The 17,883-nt window shown below is 46.0% G+C and overlaps 5 protein-coding genes across 6 annotated transcripts; 2 read left to right on the top strand and 3 right to left on the bottom strand.

The window, feature by feature from the left end:
• The first annotated feature begins 1,494 nt into the window (after positions 1 to 1,494).
• Positions 1,495 to 3,541, top strand: LDX57_006826. 2 transcript variants are annotated; one of them, XM_046088544.1, is made up of 4 exons: positions 1,495 to 1,729; positions 1,779 to 2,257; positions 2,313 to 2,650; positions 2,701 to 3,541. In XM_046088544.1, the coding sequence occupies exons 1-4, from the start codon at positions 1,511 to 1,513 to the stop codon at positions 3,279 to 3,281; spliced, it is 1,617 nt and encodes a 538-aa protein (XP_045944514.1). In that variant the 5' UTR covers positions 1,495 to 1,510; the 3' UTR covers positions 3,282 to 3,541. The 2 variants fall into 2 exon arrangements, with proteins under 2 accessions (XP_045944514.1, XP_045944515.1); XM_046088545.1 differs by having other exon boundaries at positions 2,313 to 3,541.
• A 4,818-nt stretch (positions 3,542 to 8,359) lies between these two features.
• Positions 8,360 to 9,422, top strand: LDX57_006825 (uncharacterized protein). Its single transcript, XM_046088543.1, has 2 exons — positions 8,360 to 8,922; positions 8,972 to 9,422. The coding sequence occupies exons 1-2, from the start codon at positions 8,427 to 8,429 to the stop codon at positions 9,361 to 9,363; spliced, it is 888 nt and encodes a 295-aa protein (XP_045944513.1). The 5' UTR covers positions 8,360 to 8,426; the 3' UTR covers positions 9,364 to 9,422.
• Positions 9,423 to 10,359: 937 nt separating this feature from the next.
• On the bottom strand, positions 10,360 to 12,294 carry LDX57_006824 (cytochrome P450). The gene is made up of 2 exons (XM_046088542.1): positions 12,177 to 12,294; positions 10,360 to 12,120 (listed from the first exon to the last, which is right to left on the bottom strand). Exons 1-2 carry the CDS (start codon positions 12,222 to 12,224, stop codon positions 10,699 to 10,701), a joined length of 1,470 nt encoding a protein of 489 aa, XP_045944512.1. The 5' UTR covers positions 12,225 to 12,294; the 3' UTR covers positions 10,360 to 10,698.
• Positions 12,295 to 12,534: 240 nt separating this feature from the next.
• On the bottom strand, positions 12,535 to 14,539 carry LDX57_006823 (uncharacterized protein; the record flags this gene model as incomplete). The annotated part of the gene is made up of 4 exons (XM_046088541.1): positions 12,535 to 12,676; positions 12,746 to 14,266; positions 14,332 to 14,393; positions 14,464 to 14,539. 4 exons carry the CDS (start codon positions 14,537 to 14,539, stop codon positions 12,560 to 12,562), a joined length of 1,776 nt encoding a protein of 591 aa, XP_045944511.1. The 3' UTR covers positions 12,535 to 12,559.
• Positions 14,540 to 15,458: 919 nt separating this feature from the next.
• LDX57_006822 (cytochrome P450) lies at positions 15,459 to 17,030 on the bottom strand (the record flags this gene model as incomplete). The annotated part of the gene is made up of 4 exons (XM_046088540.1): positions 15,459 to 16,378; positions 16,435 to 16,569; positions 16,626 to 16,911; positions 16,968 to 17,030. The coding sequence occupies 4 exons, from the start codon at positions 17,028 to 17,030 to the stop codon at positions 15,459 to 15,461; spliced, it is 1,404 nt and encodes a 467-aa protein (XP_045944510.1).
• Between the last annotated feature and the right edge of the window lie 853 nt (positions 17,031 to 17,883).

The raw sequence follows: 17,883 nt of genomic DNA, 5'->3' as shown, positions 1-17,883 counted from the left end.
TGACATTTCAATTCAGATACAGTCACTTGTCTTTATGTATGAACGTGTTTTCAAAGAATGCAGAATTATTTTGGGGCTACATGCATTTTAGATAAAACAACATGAAGCCTAAGGTGGTAGATCGTCCACTGGATGCAGAATCATTGGCAAACTCCTCGTCCGCCGTTCTTCTGGGAACTACACATAAAATATAAGGACCTCTGGAATCGCTCCAGAAAATGACAGCCCCTGGCGCCAGAAACGGCCAGCTTTCCAGCCAACGATGCCAAGAATGGTTCCCCTTTGCAGCAAGTTAACCAGATCGCAGATTTATAAGACGCTTCTTCCCCCTCCACGCCATGCCCTACGGCTATTAAACCTTTATTGTCGTGATCAGTAAGGCGCAGTGGATATTCATGACTCTCAAGTTAAAATAGCTTAATTTTGAAGTAAGCGATCACGTGGCCTCTATGTCAGACAGGCTACGTAGGCCAACTCGAAAACTACTAATTTAGAGCACAACCGGTTCGGCGAAGCTAAGTGTCAAAAGAAGAGACATTCAACCCGCTTTACCTGGGCGTTGATCAAGTATTAGTGATTGATGGATCGGAGATAATTTGAGACATTTTATGAAAACTTACATAGCTCAAACCTTGATGGACCTTTGGGAAGATGAGTATATGGGCCGATCTAATTAGGCTGCTACTGTGACTAGATATAGCTACGCCTACTCGCATAGTTAGATACTAATTGCCACATTTGTACCTCAATCCAAGGTCCTAACTTCGACAAGGGGTCAGGTGTCAGGGGAAATGAAATGCTCCTTTTCATTCAATTTCATGATCCGTACGACTTTGTACTAACCAATTTCGGTATTTCTCCTTTCCCCAATGGAGGAGATTTAGGAACCGTCCGGGGTATCCGGGGTAAAAGTGGCCGAGCCGTGCTAACCATGTGGCCTCATAATTAGCGCTTATCCTCTCCCAGCCCCTCCGGTGAAATTGCTTGTTCATTATTATAGGCTCAATAGAATTGAACCACCCTGACAGGCCAGCAGGAGGGTTGGGTTTCAGAATGTACAACAAGAAAAACCTTCCAATGGCGCACAGACATGACTTGGACCAACGGAAGGAGGGAGGATTTTGGAGTCTATCCAAAGCAGGAAATTCTCCGGGAGAATAAGACGCCACATATAGACCGGATACCACCACAACCTACCACCAAATTACCATGTCAGCAGACCCCGCAAACAACCCGGTACAATTCTTCCCGACTAATACATATCAGCTTACTTCGCTCGAAAAGAGCCAACCATAATCAAGTGGCGTTGCTGCCGCCGTAATGGCCGGAAAAATGACCCTCATGAATGGAGGTGTTGGGTTAAGGAGGTCAAGGTCCGGAGCAAGCTTGGAGTAATTGGGCTAAGATCAAGATTGCCACGACGAGGGTATTATCGCCGGTATAAAGGTCTGAAACCCCCAGTCGTGCCTGCCTCTCTTTGATTTACCCGTTTCTCTCAGAAATCGTCAACATGAATAACGACAGCACAGAGAAGCAGACCTCAGCGGCGGAGGTCGAGGCGCAGCCCACCTCCATGGGTGGACCTGGTTACGATGTCGGCGAGAAGGTCGACTACGACAGGGCGGGCGCCATCGAGGCCGAGGAGGTCGAACATAATATGACTGTGCTCCAGGCTGTCAAGGCCTATCCCGCTGCCAGCTGGTGGGCATTCGTGATGTCATGCACTATTGTTAGATCTCGCCCATCTTAGACAGATCATTTCTCTAACGTTGCGACAGATCATGGAATCATATTGTGTTTTCTTGATGGGACAGTTCATAGCCACAGCTCAATTTGCCCGTGACTTTGGTGTATACACCGAAAAAACACAGGAGTGGATTATCGAAGCTCCATGGCAGTCAGCATTCCAGTGTAGCGGGCCAGTCGGTGCCTTCATCGGTGTATTTATCGCTGGTCCCATTACCAGTTGGATTGGATATCGATGGGCGACCATTGGCGGTCTCATGTTCTTGAACGCCTTCATCTTGATCTTCTATTTCGGCAACAGCCAAGGAATGTTTTTGGCGTCCCAGATCCTGGAAGGCATCCCGTGGGGCATTTTTATCGCCAATGCACCCGCCTACTGTGCCGAAATTGTGCCAATGCGATTGAGAGCTCCAGCGACACAGATGTTACAGATGTTCTGGGCGATTGGTGCGATCATAGTCGGCGGTATCACTTACCACTACCAATCCAAGCCTGACTCGTCATCCTACAGGTTCGTCCGCTCCCAGAGATGCCATCGACGGGTATTGTACTAACAGTCACTACAGAGTTCCTATTGCACTGCAGTGGATGTTTCCTACTCCCCTAGCTATCCTACTCTTCATTGCGCCTGAATCGCCCTGGTGGCTCGTACGGCAGGGCCGTCTGGCTGAGGCAGAGAAGGCCGTCAAGCGCCTTGGACGCGCGAGTGCAACTGATAATCCCGCCGACGCAGTCGCAATGATGCGTCGCACGATCGAACTCGAGAAGACTGAGAAGAAGCCCAGTCTCGTTGAATTGTGGAGAGGCACCGATCTCTACCGCACATTGATTGTGTGCGGTGTATACGCATCTCAGAATCTGACGGGCAATCTGATTGCTAACCAAGCGGTTTACTTTTTCAAACGTGAGCTCGGCCATTTCCTACAACCTCATAGCCCACTAACACCAGCTCAGAGGCCGGTATGGCAGACAACACCGCATTTGCACTTGGCCTCATCACCTCTGCCCTCCAGGCGGTAATGGTCATGCTCTCTTGGATCCTCACCACATATCTCGGCCGACGCACCATCTATGTCTATGGTCAATTCATCAACTGTGCATTCTTGATCCTGCTCGGTATTGCGGCTTCAGTTGGAGCTAGTAAGGCGGCTAGCAATGCGCAAGCATCACTTGGCTTGATCGTCTCCGTTCTGTTCTGCTTGGGACCCGCCCCTGCCTCATGGGTCATCATCGGCGAGACATCTTCCGTTCGTCTCAGGCCACTGACAACTGGTATTGGACGAGGTGCCTACTACGTGGTCAATATTCCTTGCATCTTCCTTTCCAGCTACATGCTCAACACCGATAAGTGGAACCTGGGCGGCAAGAGCGGCTACATCTGGGCTGGTACCGCCTTTATCTGCACCTCCATGGCTTGGCTCTGGGTTCCGGAGATGAAGAACAGATCCTTCCGTGAGATCGACATTCTCTTCCGGCGTCGTGTCCCGGCTCGCAAATGGAAGCAGACGGTTGTCGATATCCGCGATGATGAGTAGATGGAAGTTACTGCTCGGAGAAGCCTTAGAGGTACTGCTTGTGCAGTAATGGGTGGCAGAGATCACTTCCTTACTCGATATTTACAAGTAATTGTCTTCAAGATGAGTTGGAGGGTGATGACCACGGCGGAGTGTACTGCAGCTATAGTACTCGGCTCGCTTTTTGTATAACTGATTTGAGAGGCTAATACCACGTGAATCGTGATTCTGACAGAGCTGGATAGCCGAGTCTGGTTTATTTCATATAAATGCCTGTAATCTGCCTTCTTTCCCATCATTTGAAGATCTATAATCACTCACACTGTTGCTGCGTTCCCTTGCAGAACCATAGCGAGACCTTTCCTGATCCGAGTGGATGGACGATAAACAGGCAGCAAGGCATGCTCATTGTCAGTGCAGGGATGGCACGCCGCTCTAATAGCAGCACCGCAGTAAAGAGCCAGCGACATGGACGACTTGAAGCGACGCGAGCCAAGGATGAGCACCGCTGTAATCGCAACGCCGCTGAGGCTCATGGCATAGATAGCAGCTTGCGCGGAGTATCCGTTTCGTATCTCTCCTCGGCGTCGCGCTCGCAATCTATCATCTCTTGGAGGAATTTCTCCTCTGGACCTTTCTTCTTATCTCAGCCCGTATCTGGTAACCCCAAGGGCGGTTATTGCAACACCAACTCATCACTCAATAGGCCTTGCTCTTTCGCCAATGTTCGCCCCCACCCCCTTCCCCCTTCCTTCGGATTGGGCAAACTCTATGCATACATGAGGTTACCATAGGAATAACCTCCAGGAGGAGCTCAGGTAGACTCCGATATCCATGAAACACACTAATACACCTAGGCTGCGGCAGCATCGGACGGATCGTACGATAATATCATATCGTATCGTATCGCAGCCGACATCGATATGACTACAATATTTAGATTTTCCGTCCGATACAATTATAATATTCAACTTAAGCTGTTGGATAATCGTCGGATATTCATTCGATAATAAATATTACAAACAGTCCAAGACTTCTAACCCGAACGAGTTGACATAGATTATGCATTTTCCACAGTATTTTTAGAGTATTCAATATGTAATTGATCCCATATTTACTGACGTGAATTTGTGTCCTACAATCTTTTTTGCTAATTAATATATTTTGTTATCCTTTATTGCAATAACAAATATTCAATTATTCAAAATTATATTACAGATTATCAAATTCAAATCCGTCTGATTGCTTTGATTTTTTTCAAATCTCTCTCGGTCATTTCTGCGTGTATTCTTCAGTTGGCATCTTAGAAAGTATAAAATCATTATCACTATTTTTCTGAGCCTCAACGGCACTATGAGACCGCTTGCGCCATGATTGCTTGTCCTAGATTGTAACAAGTATAAGGCTTGCCTACTCAACTGTATAATCATTATTTAAATTGTTATATAAATTGTCCGATATATCTTCAATTTAATAGCTCTTTTCTTCATTATCATTGATCGGCTCGATATCATTAAGTGATGGAGTTGATTTTCATGTCTGATTGAGTATAGCAATCTCACCACTAGAGAGATACTTTTTGATCATTTCAAATTCGGTTTGTTGAAGATCGAACTTTGATACAAACAAATGAAGCATTAGAGATCGGATTATTTCAGGTTTTAACTGCCCCCAACGATAGTGACAGACATCACGAGCACAATTGAAGAGTCGCTCAACATTAACATCACTAACAAGTATTGCTAGAATATCCCGTGTTATTGCTGCAAGCACTGGATATTCATGCTCATGCTTCTTCCAGAATACCTTTGGCTTGCCTTTAGTAAGATCTATTAAACAACTTAGCTAAAAAGCTTTATAATAAAGCAAAGAAGTATACAAATCCTTTGCAAGATATTGTGTAATTTCATTCTCCGGCCGGTCAATTTCACCTTGTAAAATAACATGCGAGTTTATCATAAGATTAAGCTCCTTTTCGTCAAATCCTTGAATAATTTGTGCTTGAGAGAGCTCATTTCGGGAAATAATACGTTGTTAATATTGATCGAATTTTTTTTGTAGTTTATCTCGATAGATTGGCATTCAATGAATATTTTCTCTTTTTTCGTTTTTTTTTTCCAATCATTGCCTTCAAAGAATCGAAATTTTTTTAAAAAACACAGAATAGTTGCAATTGCATAGACTGTATCAAATGATTTGATATCAATTGTTTTATAATACTTTGAGAGTTTCTGTTTCGCTGTTTGTAATGCTTGAAGCATTCTCTTTTTTCAAGAGACAGTCTTGCATTCTAATAATTTTTCAACATCATCAAGATGACCAAAGAGCTCATTATAGATACTAAAAACAGAATGAATAGTAATATTTTAAGTCTTTGATAAGATCTTGGTGTAATGAAAAAAAGATTTTATGATCAAAAGAAGATATTTTATTTAGCGCCATTTCTCTGGATCGAGCTGAAATTGAACATATTGATAGGTTGAACAGTATTGATTGAAAACTCGTTGTAACCTCTTGACATGTTCTAGCATTAGAAAAGTAAAATTCCAGCGTGTGTGAATATTTTAGATAGATAGAAGCTTTGATTCTGTTGTTTGGAGTGTCCAGAAAGCTTTTCGGTGTTGAGAACTAGCGTTAATGAATACAACAAGTTCTCAAATCTAGAATATTTTAGTAATTATAATCTTCTGATATAATATAATACATTTATCTTCTTTAATGTAGTCACGATATTTCTTGAAGAATGACATAGAGCAGCCTGTAACGACTTCGTACATTTATTTGATCACTCTGATTCAGCCTCCGCATTCTTTAGATTCGCTTTAATCTTTTCAAGAAGATTCTTTAAATTAAGCTGCATGATGTGCACAATGCATAATATTCGGAAGATAGATGTATTGTAGAGAATCTGAAACTGAACTATTTTTTAAATGTCTTCAATCATTATGTTGTTGTTTGATGCATTATCAATTATGATTGACAATATTCGATCGATAATATTATGTTTCTGAAAGATTTGGATAACAATTTCATTTAACTGAATCTCAGTATATGATCTTTGTATATATTCAAATCCAAGAAGAACCTCACAGTAATTCCAGTTCTGATCAAGAAAATATCCAATGATTGCCATAAATGCTTAATCAAAAGGAGAGATCCAACAATCTAGTGCAATAAAGAAATAGCTTTTAAACGGAAGCTTATTAAGAACATTCTGCTACTGTTTTTGGACTTCATTATCTAAAAACTGTCTTATACTGTGGGCGAATGAGATATTAAGCTCTGAGTTAACAAGCCTAGTATATTGCAATAATTCTTTAAACTTTAGATACTCAACAGTGCGGAATGGAAGACAAATAATTGTGATAAATTTGAAGATCTTTTTCTGAAAAATGATTTGACTGAATTCCGTGCTTGTTAATTGACATGATTGAATAAAAATAGAAAATATTAGTATATAATATAGATTAAATTTAGAAATAAATTTATCATTTTCCGTAATAAATAATTAATGCTCTGCTTTGTAATCTTCTGTGACTTAACATAGACTATATTAATAAAATGAATCTTTATTAACAATAGATTAGTACAATTAATCTCTGGATGAATGATTACGTTCTGACAGCGTTTACACATAATCTTAGATTTGCCAGTCTTGATATTTGCAACTTAATCAAATGACTCTTAAACATCAGATTTTTTGAGATTACTATTCCAATAAACAGATTTTTGAAGTTCTTTTTTAATGCCGAACTCGGTCATTAATCATTATTCGACAAAATGCTTTCGTGATTTGTTCATTGTTCGATCACTTTTATCGTTGTTATAAAGTATATAGATTTGCTGGCGGGATTTGCAAACAACGCATATAAATGAATTGGATGCGTGAGGATATCGAGGCGGAGAAAGAAATCTAGAAAAAGAAGTTGATTGTACTGTAATCTAACTATTTGTCGCATCTAAAAAATCATTTGATTGTAAAATATCTGGATCAACGAATGAATTAGCGTATTGAGATACTGTATATTGATTTAAAGATGCTTGAGAATAAGACATGATAGATATAAGATTAGATAAAGATAATAGAATAATTAGATTCATGAATAAGAGCCTTACAGGGAATTCAGTTATAAAATAGAAACAAGATTATGGGCAAATGTTGGCGTGATTTCAACGTGTTAAAAATAATATTCAATATTAATTGGGTATAAATGAGTAAAAATGGATATTTGTTAATTGATCTATTTAATATCTAACCGATATCGGACGACATTAGACAATATTGTCCAATCTATGTTAAATATCGGACGATTATTTCGCGATCGCTTGAACTAAAAAAAATGTTTAAGTCCGCAAGCTGGAAACTTCGAACATAAATTGCGCTTTACTTTTATATATAAATATACTAAATAAAGTAACTCTACAATGAGGCAAAGCCCTCGCAAATCCGTAGATATTATTTTGAATATCAAAACTATAATATTTATAAATTCGAATACTATATTAAAGCTTCGTAGGAAAGCGTACTACATTGTCTGTGTATTAAATATATATTTCTATCTAACAATCACTTATCAACTAATAATTGTAAAATTACAAGCAACAATAACACGCTTGCTATCTAAGTAAAATATATACTGTTACATTAACAATATTAGCTTATGAATACAATATTATATCTTATTATTTCCAATGACAAGTGAAAGAAATAACAAATGAGTACCGTCATAATCAAACATGTAAACTTTCAGTTGTAAAATAATAATTGGTCAGCTTCATAACTATCACCCGATTGTTCAAGATAGGATAAATTAGCGAGTTTTATACTAGTGCGGATATTTGTACGATATCCATCGATATCGTCTGATGTCTGTTAGATATCGTATATACGACAACGATATTGGAAAAAATCAATATCGTATCGGTTGCCGACTACGATAATGAAAAAATGTTGATGTCGTACGACCTGCCGCAGCCTAAATACACCGCATGTAGCTGTCATCGGACAGGGTGGGTTTCCTGATTATTCAGGCCAATCAAAACGGCCCTGGATGATGCCACCGCCAAGAAAATTGAAGAACTTTTTATCCTTCGAAAGGCTGGACGAGAACCCCACCAAGCCGTAGATATCTTTATCAACAATAAACAAGAGTCAAAACCGAAGAGATGTGTCAAGAATGTGTTCCAGGTCTTGCAGTCGACGGCTATGACTGCGACTCGGATTTAGATTTTCATTCTGATGACGAGTGCGCCTGTCCCCATGACAATAAGCAGCATCATGAGCATCAACATGACCACGAACATGAACATACACAGGAACAAACTCCTACAACCATTCAAGAGGAGACGGGTCCTTTCCAAGAAGTGACATTCCCCTCTGACCCCTTCTTCACACGCCTGATCAACGCCGCCCACCAAAACAAAGATGGAATCATCATCAACGACAGTACACATGGGGTACAACTCACCTACTCCCAGTTCCTGCACGATGTGCAGGTGCTGCGCCTGAAAATTCAAAGTGCTATTCCCTCCAGCCAACTTGATGCAAATGGCGCGTTCAAAGACGGTGTTGGCTACGTCGGTGTACTAGCCGAAATCCAGTACCCGTTTTTTGTGGCGAGCTTGGCGATTCTCTCAATGGGCGGTGTTATTGTCCCAATGGGTGAGTTTCTTTTCTACTCCTTGGTGTTCTATACTAACCTTCACGAAAGGACACGCACCGGAAGCAGACCAAGTAGTCGCTATTCTAGAGGAATCCAAGGCGTTGGCTCTAGTCTTTGATCCTACTCAGACGGACGTGGCATCAGCCGTCCAAAAGGAGAATGAATCTCTGATTCAAATCTCCATCGAGATCAACCAGGCTCAAAAGAATTCCGAGGAACGTAAGCAGCTTCGCTTTGTTACGGGTGCCGCAGACGATTTGGTCTTCTCCGCAGAACGTCCAGCTCTTCTTCTATACGGAGGTGATGGCGAACCTAACACGTTGACCCGCCAGACATTCTACGATCGGGCTACTGGGGGTTCAAATCCAGCACCGGAGGAAATGTCGGATGCAATGATGATTTGTATGCTTATTTGTTTGTCTTCTGGACCGGCGCCATGAGTATAAATTTAAGCGTGCACGCTCCTCACTATAGAAATATACATCCACATATGAACTTGTAAGATCTCCTCTCACATATGATACTATCAGTGACTCCGTAGGAACGTATAGTAGCAGCAACGTGTTGGTGTTGGATGCCTAAGGCTAGCTGCCAAGCAATTCACCGTTGGCTTAAGGCATCTTTTCCGCAACACCCCGGAAGACCGATTTTCCCTACATCAACCATCAATCAATCAATTCAGTGATAATCAAACTATTCGTTCGCTCGTTTTATTATTTATATCACTACCGCAGTGTATTCGGTCCCTGCTTAACATCCACACAACGAAAGCCAAAGTCCAGTCTAGCATTTCGCAGGATATCTTCAAGATATATATCTTTTCGAGGTGTTCCAACTTGAACAAAACTATCGATAATTTCACGATTCTATTTTATTCTTTTAAACCGGAGTAACTTTCTTTGGTTTCTAAGTATAAAACAGAGCCTCATCGCCTTTTCTCTCTAATTTAGTATAGTCGTGCTGGATTGTAGGCTGGGATAGCTAGAATTCTACGCGAGCAATGTGAGATTTGGACCGCCTGCTCTATAAGGTAAAGGGGGGTTGATAGTCACCATTCTCAAATGGGTAAAGTATGTTGGTGGACCCTTTTGAATGACTAGTGGATCCTGGAATGCTAACAAAAAGTTCTCGGTTCATGGGATTTGGAGCTCTCATCGCCGACCGGGTCCGTTACGCCTCAGTGAAATGTCAACTTCAAGAACAAAAATCATTTCAACCAGTTCTGTAAAAGATTGTGCGGACAGGCGGGTAATGATATAGCAAGCACCGTGGTCAGATGAATAAGGTATTGATCTACATCTGTCAAAAGGTCCGAACGTTCGTAAATCTGCCAGGACGGCCCTGACCGGCGGTAGCTCTGCTGCTTGACATGGATCAGCTATGGTATGTAGGCTACCTGATGAAACGAGTCGAAGATACTAGTTTTGGCTGATGTTTGATACTCGAAGTTTTGTTATCCTCTTCTCTAGACAATGTGGAGTCTGTATGGTACGAAATTAATTAATAAAATTGCTACCTGCCTGGGTTTGGGATTTGAACTCCTTGTATCGCATCCTTCTCGATCACACATTTGAATTAGAGCTTGTACTGTTTGATTCCAATGAATTGTAGGTAAACAAGACGTTGTATCGGAGCATCTTTCAAGGTAGTTGAAATGGGCAGGAGCCTAGGGCAAGGGAAGAGCACGTGCTCTCAATTCTCGATGACCATAAGGAATAGATCCAGCAGCCACTAAGCTATAAGCCTTTTCTTCACGACCATGAGAATAAGGAATACTAATTGACCCGCTGGAAGCGCACCATGGCCGGCTTCTTATCCCAGAACCACCAGATTCCCTGGGACTCCCACTCAGGAAGTTCCGTCGCCGGTGGCGTGGACAGATCATACCTCCAGAGCAACCGTGCAAGAATCAAGCGTAGCTCCAACCATGCCAGGTTCTGTCCAGGACAGTTATGCGGACCCAGCGAGAAAGGATTGAAGGCCGCTTTCACGTCACCCTCGAACTCGTCACTCCGAGTGGCGCCATCCAGCCACCGTTCCGGGGCAAACTCATTAGGGCGAGTGAAATTGCGAGATGAGCGGTACGTCGCCCAGGGTGGAACAGACACAACCATGCCTCCGGAAACGAACCGGCCTGCTATGCTGGCTCCGGCGGCGGGGACTCTTCGGCGCATGGAGTCCGGGATGGTCGGGCAGAGCCTCATTCCCTCGTTGAGGACCCCATTGAGATAAGGGATATTCTTCAGCGCTGAGGCAGTGATTTCCTTCTCAGAGATAAACGTACTCCGAAGGATGTTCACGAGAGTCTGATGGGTCTTTGAGTCCCGGAGCAGATGGTTGATTACGCCAGTTATAACAGTGGTGATAGACTCGCTACCTGCCGCCACGATCATCATTGCATTGACCTCCATCTCTTCCGGGCTCATAGTCTCGCCCCCGGTCGCTTTACTACTCTGAAGCATCGTACCGACCAGATCAGGTCGCGTCACTCCGCTCGCGACGCGCTTGCGAACTTGTTGCTCCGTGACTTTCCACATCTCCATGACCTCGTTCAACGCCGAGGCAGGAGTAATGGCCATGAGGAACGAATACACCGCTGGGTAGAATTTCAGCCCGCCGACAATAATCGCCGCCTTAAACTGACTAACTGTCTGAATCCACGGGTGGTACGTGAGTCCGTCCAGACATCCAAACGAGGAGCCCCAGGTGAGGTCACCGATGATATCAAAGGCGAGGTAGTTAATCCACTCCACGACATCGACATCGAAGCGCTCGTCCAGCTTGGCGAACAACCGATCGATGTACGACTGGACGAACGGCTCCTGCTCTGCGGCATATCGCTCCGAGAACCCGGGCGCCAGGATCCGGCGGAACTGCGCGTGTTTGGTCTCTGAACAGGCGATCAAGTTCGCTGCCGTCTTGCCCGGCGGCTGGTCTTTGTACTCATCAGGGCGCACGAAGTCCCGGCCTCGGGTGTAGATGTCGCGCCAGGCTGCGGCATCGATGAAGGACAGTTCATCGGGCGCCACGCGGACCACATCCCCGTATTGCTCGTGCAAGCGCCGAATCCGATGCGGCAGTTCCCCCTGCATCATCGCCAGCAGGAAGGGGAGACGGAAGGCCCGCCATAGAAGCGGTCCTGGATATTGGGCTAGCGGGTGAAACCATAGATTTCGGATCACATAGCCGATCGAGGCCTGGAAGAGTAAGCACTGGCATTTTTGTCTACGCGGGTGGAGGAATGGGCACTGACCAGACTCGAGAGTAGAGCGGACAACAACAGGAGACTGACGACCCCCATGATTAGACACGAGGCGGGAGGGAGAGAGACGTGTAAAGACTGGAGAGACAGAGAGTCAGGATTGACACAACTGGGGGGGATTTACGTGTCAGATCGAAGATCCTCTTGGGCCGAAAGGCTTCTATTCTAGTCTCGTAGCCTCGTAGTTACGTGGTCTCCTGGCTAGTACGTTACTTGTATGTACCCAACTGCAGCGAGTATCGTACGGTACCTTGTAGGTATTTCTGATACGCAGATAGTATGTCAATGGTCGTTTTGTAACAATATTACACAGTAAGCGAGCGGATACGTATATTAAGACAGTACGAATACACAACCCTACCCCTGTGACGCCCTCATACCCCCGAGTCAATCTGCTCAGCATAGTCCGACTTGTCAATATGATCCCATATCTCACAATCCTTGGCAATGGCCCCAGGGATAGGAAGATTGGCGATGTCGTCGGGTCGTTCCTAGAAAACATAAGTGAGTAAGTAGGGACAAATCGAATGACAGAAGGCGTTATAGATCAGAGCACGTACCAATGCCAGAATCACCATGCCCGCACTCGAGTGGATAGATATATGGCAGTGCAGCGGCCAGACCCCCGGATTATCCTGATTCCATTGCAACACTAGATGCGACGGGTTCTCCGGCGATCCCGGCATCATGAGGTGGGTGTCTCGACGCAACGGATTCTCCGGGTTGATGATGGTCCCGTTCCATCGGCCGGGTCCCTCGGACAGAACCCAGAAGTCATGCCCATGCAGATGCATGGGGTGCAATGTGTCGAAGGCGTTCTCAAACACCAGCCGGACGCTGGAGTTGGACCCGAAGTCGTATATATTCCGCTGGCGTGGAAAACTGACATTACCTTCCTGGGCTGCGAGCAGAGCGGCCTGGTTGTAGTTGGCCATGAAAGAAGATCCGTCCATAAACATTACCATAAAGCCGGTCTCGTTCAGGCCCGCCGTGATGGTCACCGTCTGCGTGGTGCTGGGGACTGGGGGTTTGAGAGGGTAGTAAGGAACGGTGCGATCCAGCGCGTCGTTGCGACAATCATTGCTCTCCCAGCTCGTTCCCTTTGTCTGAGGCAGTCGCCCAGGGTTCGCAAACTCGTAGTATATGGCGGCACGCGCGGTCTGGAAAGTCGCCGTGTTCTGGAGACAGACCATGTCCATGTCGGACCGTAACCAGACGGCATCTGTAGCACAGCCGGTCGCGTGCACGATCACGTCCGTTCGCTGACCGGGGCTCAATGTGACCACCTTGGTCTTGTAGGGTTTCACAGGGACAAAATCGTTGGCGATGACCGTCATCTCGTGGTTGTCAATGCTGATCTTCTGGTTGGCGAGAGCACCGCTGTTGATTAATCGCAGACGATGCCGTTTCCCGGAGCGAAATCTGAACTTCTCAAATCCGGCGCCTGGCAGACATTTTGTGTCCGTGCTGGTATGATTGCAATTATATGATCCCTTCCCGTTGATGAGGTTGTTATCCAGTGGTATGATTCCCGGGGGCTTGTGAATGCTCCGTTCTATGATCTCATAGTAGCCAACGTGGTAATAATCCGAGATGATAACGGGGCCCAGGTCGAAGTCATACTTGACCTCCGGCTGCAAAGGGCCGTGGATAATGAGTGGACCAAAAAGTCCATCATCATATTGTGCACTGTAATGCGAATGGTACCAGCTGGAACCATAGCGATCTGCTTGGAAGATATAGGTAAACTTTCCTCCACGAGGGGCGATCGGACACTGCGAGACCCCAGGGACGCCATCGTACCAAGGTGTCTTCTTTTGCGTGAGCCCATGCCAGTGGAGTGTGATGCCCTCGTCCGGACTGTCGATGCTATTTGTAACTGTCACCTCGATCATGTCACCCCAATTTGCTTCGATCATAGGTCCGGGGAATTGCCCATTGATCAGGATCACGCTTTTGTTGAACCCGTCCGGAGATGCAAACGCCCGCGAGACGTCGAACTCGTATCGACGCGTGACACCAGTGTTCGGAGGATCTCCTGCTGGGTCGACACCATGCCATGGATCCCTCGCTTCTCCTAGCTACAATAGACTCATTCCCCATTAGACATGGCCTATAACTTGCTGGGTGAGTGGGAGGCACCTACAACGTCGGATAGGAAAAGGGGCAAGTTCATGGACGACAACGCATCACCTCCAAACAAACCTCCTATCCCGTATGATCAACTGTTAGAGTGAAGGTCGAGAAGGAGCCAATGGATCACCAGCAAAGCACACACCGTTCTCCCAGTCCCGCGACAGAGCCGCCGCGCTGGCGATCGCCGCCAGCGCGACCACCCGCAAGAGCTGCGCCATTGAGAAAAGTCCGGGGCTCAACAAGGGGTGTTTGTTGATCCCTACGATTGAGACGAAAGGTAATCAGACCTAGAGCAGCGCGACACCAACCAATGTTTATTAATGCCCTAGACACGCACGAGTTGGCCAAGGCCGATTCTACGTGGTCTGATGAGCAAGGAACTTAGGGCTCACTCGTCTTGGCCCGTATGCAGAAGTACGGTAATCATGCTTTCATCTTACAAGTTCGGTAATAGGCTTTTTGGGGGCGAAATCACGGAGGGGATGGACAATACAGACGCACGTACATACTCCGTACACTGGAGTTGGGGCCGTAACTAATACACTTAGCGTATCCCCTTCGATATTTTGATTGCAACTTGCAGGAGACTAGTGCAATGCAACGGAGCAATATGTGTACTTTGGTTTGTTATCTAGTAGGTTTTCCAGGGTCTTTCGGGATCGCCGAACACCTTACTGTATGTAGATAATGCACAAAATCCATGCAGCTCGTATATTTTGAGCGATGGTTTGTATTTGATCAATGTGAAGACTTTGAGGACGGGATAAATACTTGCTCCAATTAAGTCAAAGCCTTTAAATCGCCATACACTTCATTTTGCCTCCAGCGGGGCGGGTGTTATAGCATGGTTACATTGAATTGGAGATCAACCCCGGCGAAATAATGGCGCAGAAATGTGTCAGCATTATTGCTTTCTATTGTGGCATTTCATTGGTAGTTTTGTCATGGCATATACTGTATAGTGGTCTTCATCGCGGGCAAGAGAGAGTAGCCGGAAATTGGACGGCTCACACTGTCAACTGCAGGATAACTACAGAATTGAGCGACTAGAAAAAAGAACGTTTTCGTATTCACACTGCGAGCTCTCTCAATTATTTCCCCAGTCAATATCAACTTCCTGTTGCATTCAACTCCTCTTCAAAGCTGCAAACGCTCCGACGCAGGCCGACGCCGCATCAGGATCTCCGCATCAGGATTGGGGAAGATAAACTCATGGGCGCGCAAGTTCTCGGGGCGTTTATTCCCATGCTTGAATTTAAACTCGTAGTCCATGAGCAGACGAACCAGGATGATTTTGATTTCCAAGCTAGCGAAGAAGCGACCCGGGCACGCGTTTTGACCATGTCCGAAATTCAGAACCCGCTCCTGCGTTGTCGAGAACTGATGAAGATGACCCTCTCCTTCGCGTTGGCGGAGCCGGTAGTAGCGGAAGCCGTCAAATTTCTCGGGATCCGGGGTCACGGCCGGGTCGTTTTGGATATCGTTGACGGCCATGCTGATGTGCGCGCCCTTTGGGAGGCGGACTCCGTCGGAGAGCTGGGCGTCTTGGAGAAGAACGCGGTGCATGGATAGAAGGGTTGGTGGGTTGAAGCGTTGGGACTCGCGCATGAAGGAGTCGAGCTTGCGGAGCTTGGAGAATGCTGACTTCTGCCACTGCATCCAGGGACCTTCTTCTAGGACCACGTCTTTGATTTCCTGGCGGATGGGATCGAGGTATTCTGGGTGGGCGAGGAGATCGTAGAGGACGTGGACCGCGTTCATCTGGGAGGTGTGGATGGAGGCGAGTGAGAGGACGACCTCCAGGTGCGCTAGAGACGCAGGCTTGCTTTCTTCGGGTGTGGCAATCTCCATCATCCAGGACAGAAGGTTATTCTTGCTCTCTTCTGGTGGCTGGGATTCATTAAGCTCCTGCTCCCTTCGCCGAAGGATCTCGGGGACAAGGAGCTTCTTGGCTCTCCGGACGTATGCATTTCCTCGATAGGATGAGGGCATGAACCAGCTGAGGAGCTTGTGGGTCCAGATAGGGAACAGCCGCAGGAAGACAAGGGAGACAAAAACTGCTCTGCAATTAGCATTGAAACCAATGGGCTCAGGAGAGGTCGGAAGGCAATACCGTTTTCGGTAAACTGGGTAGACACTTCTAGCCATTTGGGGTTCCGACACAGGGGCAGACCAAGAAAAATGCGAGCACTGACGCGGGCCACAAAATCAAGGACCGTGTGATAGGGTTTGATGGTGACCCATTCGTCTGTTATTTTGTCAATATTCGCCAGGAGGACCGCATGGAAGGAGAAGATGGCTGACCTTCAGACGTGGTTAGTTCCTTCTCTACTGCATAGTTGACCTCGTCCTGCATGGGTGCCGTCAAGGAATTCAGGTTCGGCGTCAGTTTCAGCTGGAGGGTGCGGAAATGCAGATTGCTCTGAAGGATGATATGCATGTTGGTGGAAGAGCCCATAAGATTGTGCACGTGTGCCACTGTTGGACTGGCGACATGGCTTGGAAGCTTCCTGATATCGTCGACATACTTTGGAGGCAAGACAAGCATGTCTGTGTCGGCTCGTCGGAATTGGAAGATCTTGTCCTTACACTTGTCGCCACGGAGAGGTCAGCTCATGAATTTATCGACTGGGCTACGGATCATACTGCGCGATACCCCTCGCTCAACACGTCTCCAGCCCGCCTGAAGAACCGGAAGTTCGATACCATGGTCGGCTCCCATGACGTTTTGATGCCAAAAACTGGCACTCGGTAACCGAAGATTCCGCTCCATGCGCAGGATAACAGATACCAACCAAGAAGGAGGACTGGGGCACTGTAAAACCATGGAATTGAACTTTCTTGGATCCATGTATAGGACCCATGAGAGAACAACAACGGGTTTGTTGCATTGGCCATGGTCGACGATGTTTGTGGGCTTTTGCGTGGAGGTAGATGATCACCGATGGAGGAGGGAATTCCATGCGGGTGGTCTTATCATTTCTTTGCACAACATAACCGACCATGCTACCAGGGACCGTGTATGCATGTCGGTCTGTTGCGGGAAAGGTCGAGGCCAAACCCCGCTAGATGCAGCACTGTCCCGAGTGCATTGGACAATTGGAATGTGAGCACTAGTCCGGAGTGCATTGACGGTAGATTACTTTGCATACCACCAATGTCACCCCTCCCACGTATGCAGTTTGTGGACCTTATCACGTTTCTAGTGGCTAGAAGGTGGCTTGCGACACTACTCAGTTAGGCGAGGAAGTGTAATATGCACTTAGCATGGCGGCATAACCCGTGCAATAGGTGGGAATAGGCGGGTACTTTGGTCGCTATCCCCACTAACGCACACAGCAGGTAATTATTGAGTGCAATCACGGACCTTTCATCTAAATGTAGAATAGAGCCTCGCTAACAGTTTAACACGTTATGAATATGTTGGATATACTTCGTATGGGCTTGTAACGCGGAATACACTGCCTGGATACGGCGAACTCCGTCGCGAGGCTTTCGTCCGGAGTGAACATAGTGGGGACTACTATTAAGGAGGCTTTCTTGAATAAGCCACCATGGGTGG

This window comes from Aspergillus melleus (genome assembly GCF_016097325.1).
Source record: "Aspergillus melleus strain CBS 546.65 chromosome Unknown contig3, whole genome shotgun sequence".
NCBI lineage: Eukaryota > Fungi > Ascomycota > Eurotiomycetes > Eurotiales > Aspergillaceae > Aspergillus > Aspergillus melleus.
Note: the sequence above shows the minus strand (reverse complement) of the source record. Positions and strands in the feature narration are given on the sequence as shown.

Bases quoted from the DNA above. Each gene is read 5' to 3' on its own strand.
- LDX57_006826 (XM_046088544.1), top strand. From the start codon at position 1,511: ATGAATAACGACAGCACAGAGAAGCAGACCTCAGCGGCGGAGGTCGAG. The intron at 1,730-1,778 runs GTTAGATCTCGC...ACGTTGCGACAG, and splicing joins TCGTGATGTCATGCACTATT to ATCATGGAATCATATTGTGT. The intron at 2,258-2,312 runs GTTCGTCCGCTC...CAGTCACTACAG, and splicing joins CCTGACTCGTCATCCTACAG to AGTTCCTATTGCACTGCAGT.
- LDX57_006825 (XM_046088543.1), top strand. From the start codon at position 8,427: ATGTGTCAAGAATGTGTTCCAGGTCTTGCAGTCGACGGCTATGACTGC. The intron at 8,923-8,971 runs GTGAGTTTCTTT...CCTTCACGAAAG, and splicing joins CGGTGTTATTGTCCCAATGG to GACACGCACCGGAAGCAGAC.
- LDX57_006824 (XM_046088542.1), bottom strand. From the start codon at position 12,224: ATGGGGGTCGTCAGTCTCCTGTTGTTGTCCGCTCTACTCTCGAGTCTG. The intron at 12,121-12,176 runs GTCAGTGCCCAT...TTACTCTTCCAG, and splicing joins CCGCTCTACTCTCGAGTCTG to GCCTCGATCGGCTATGTGAT.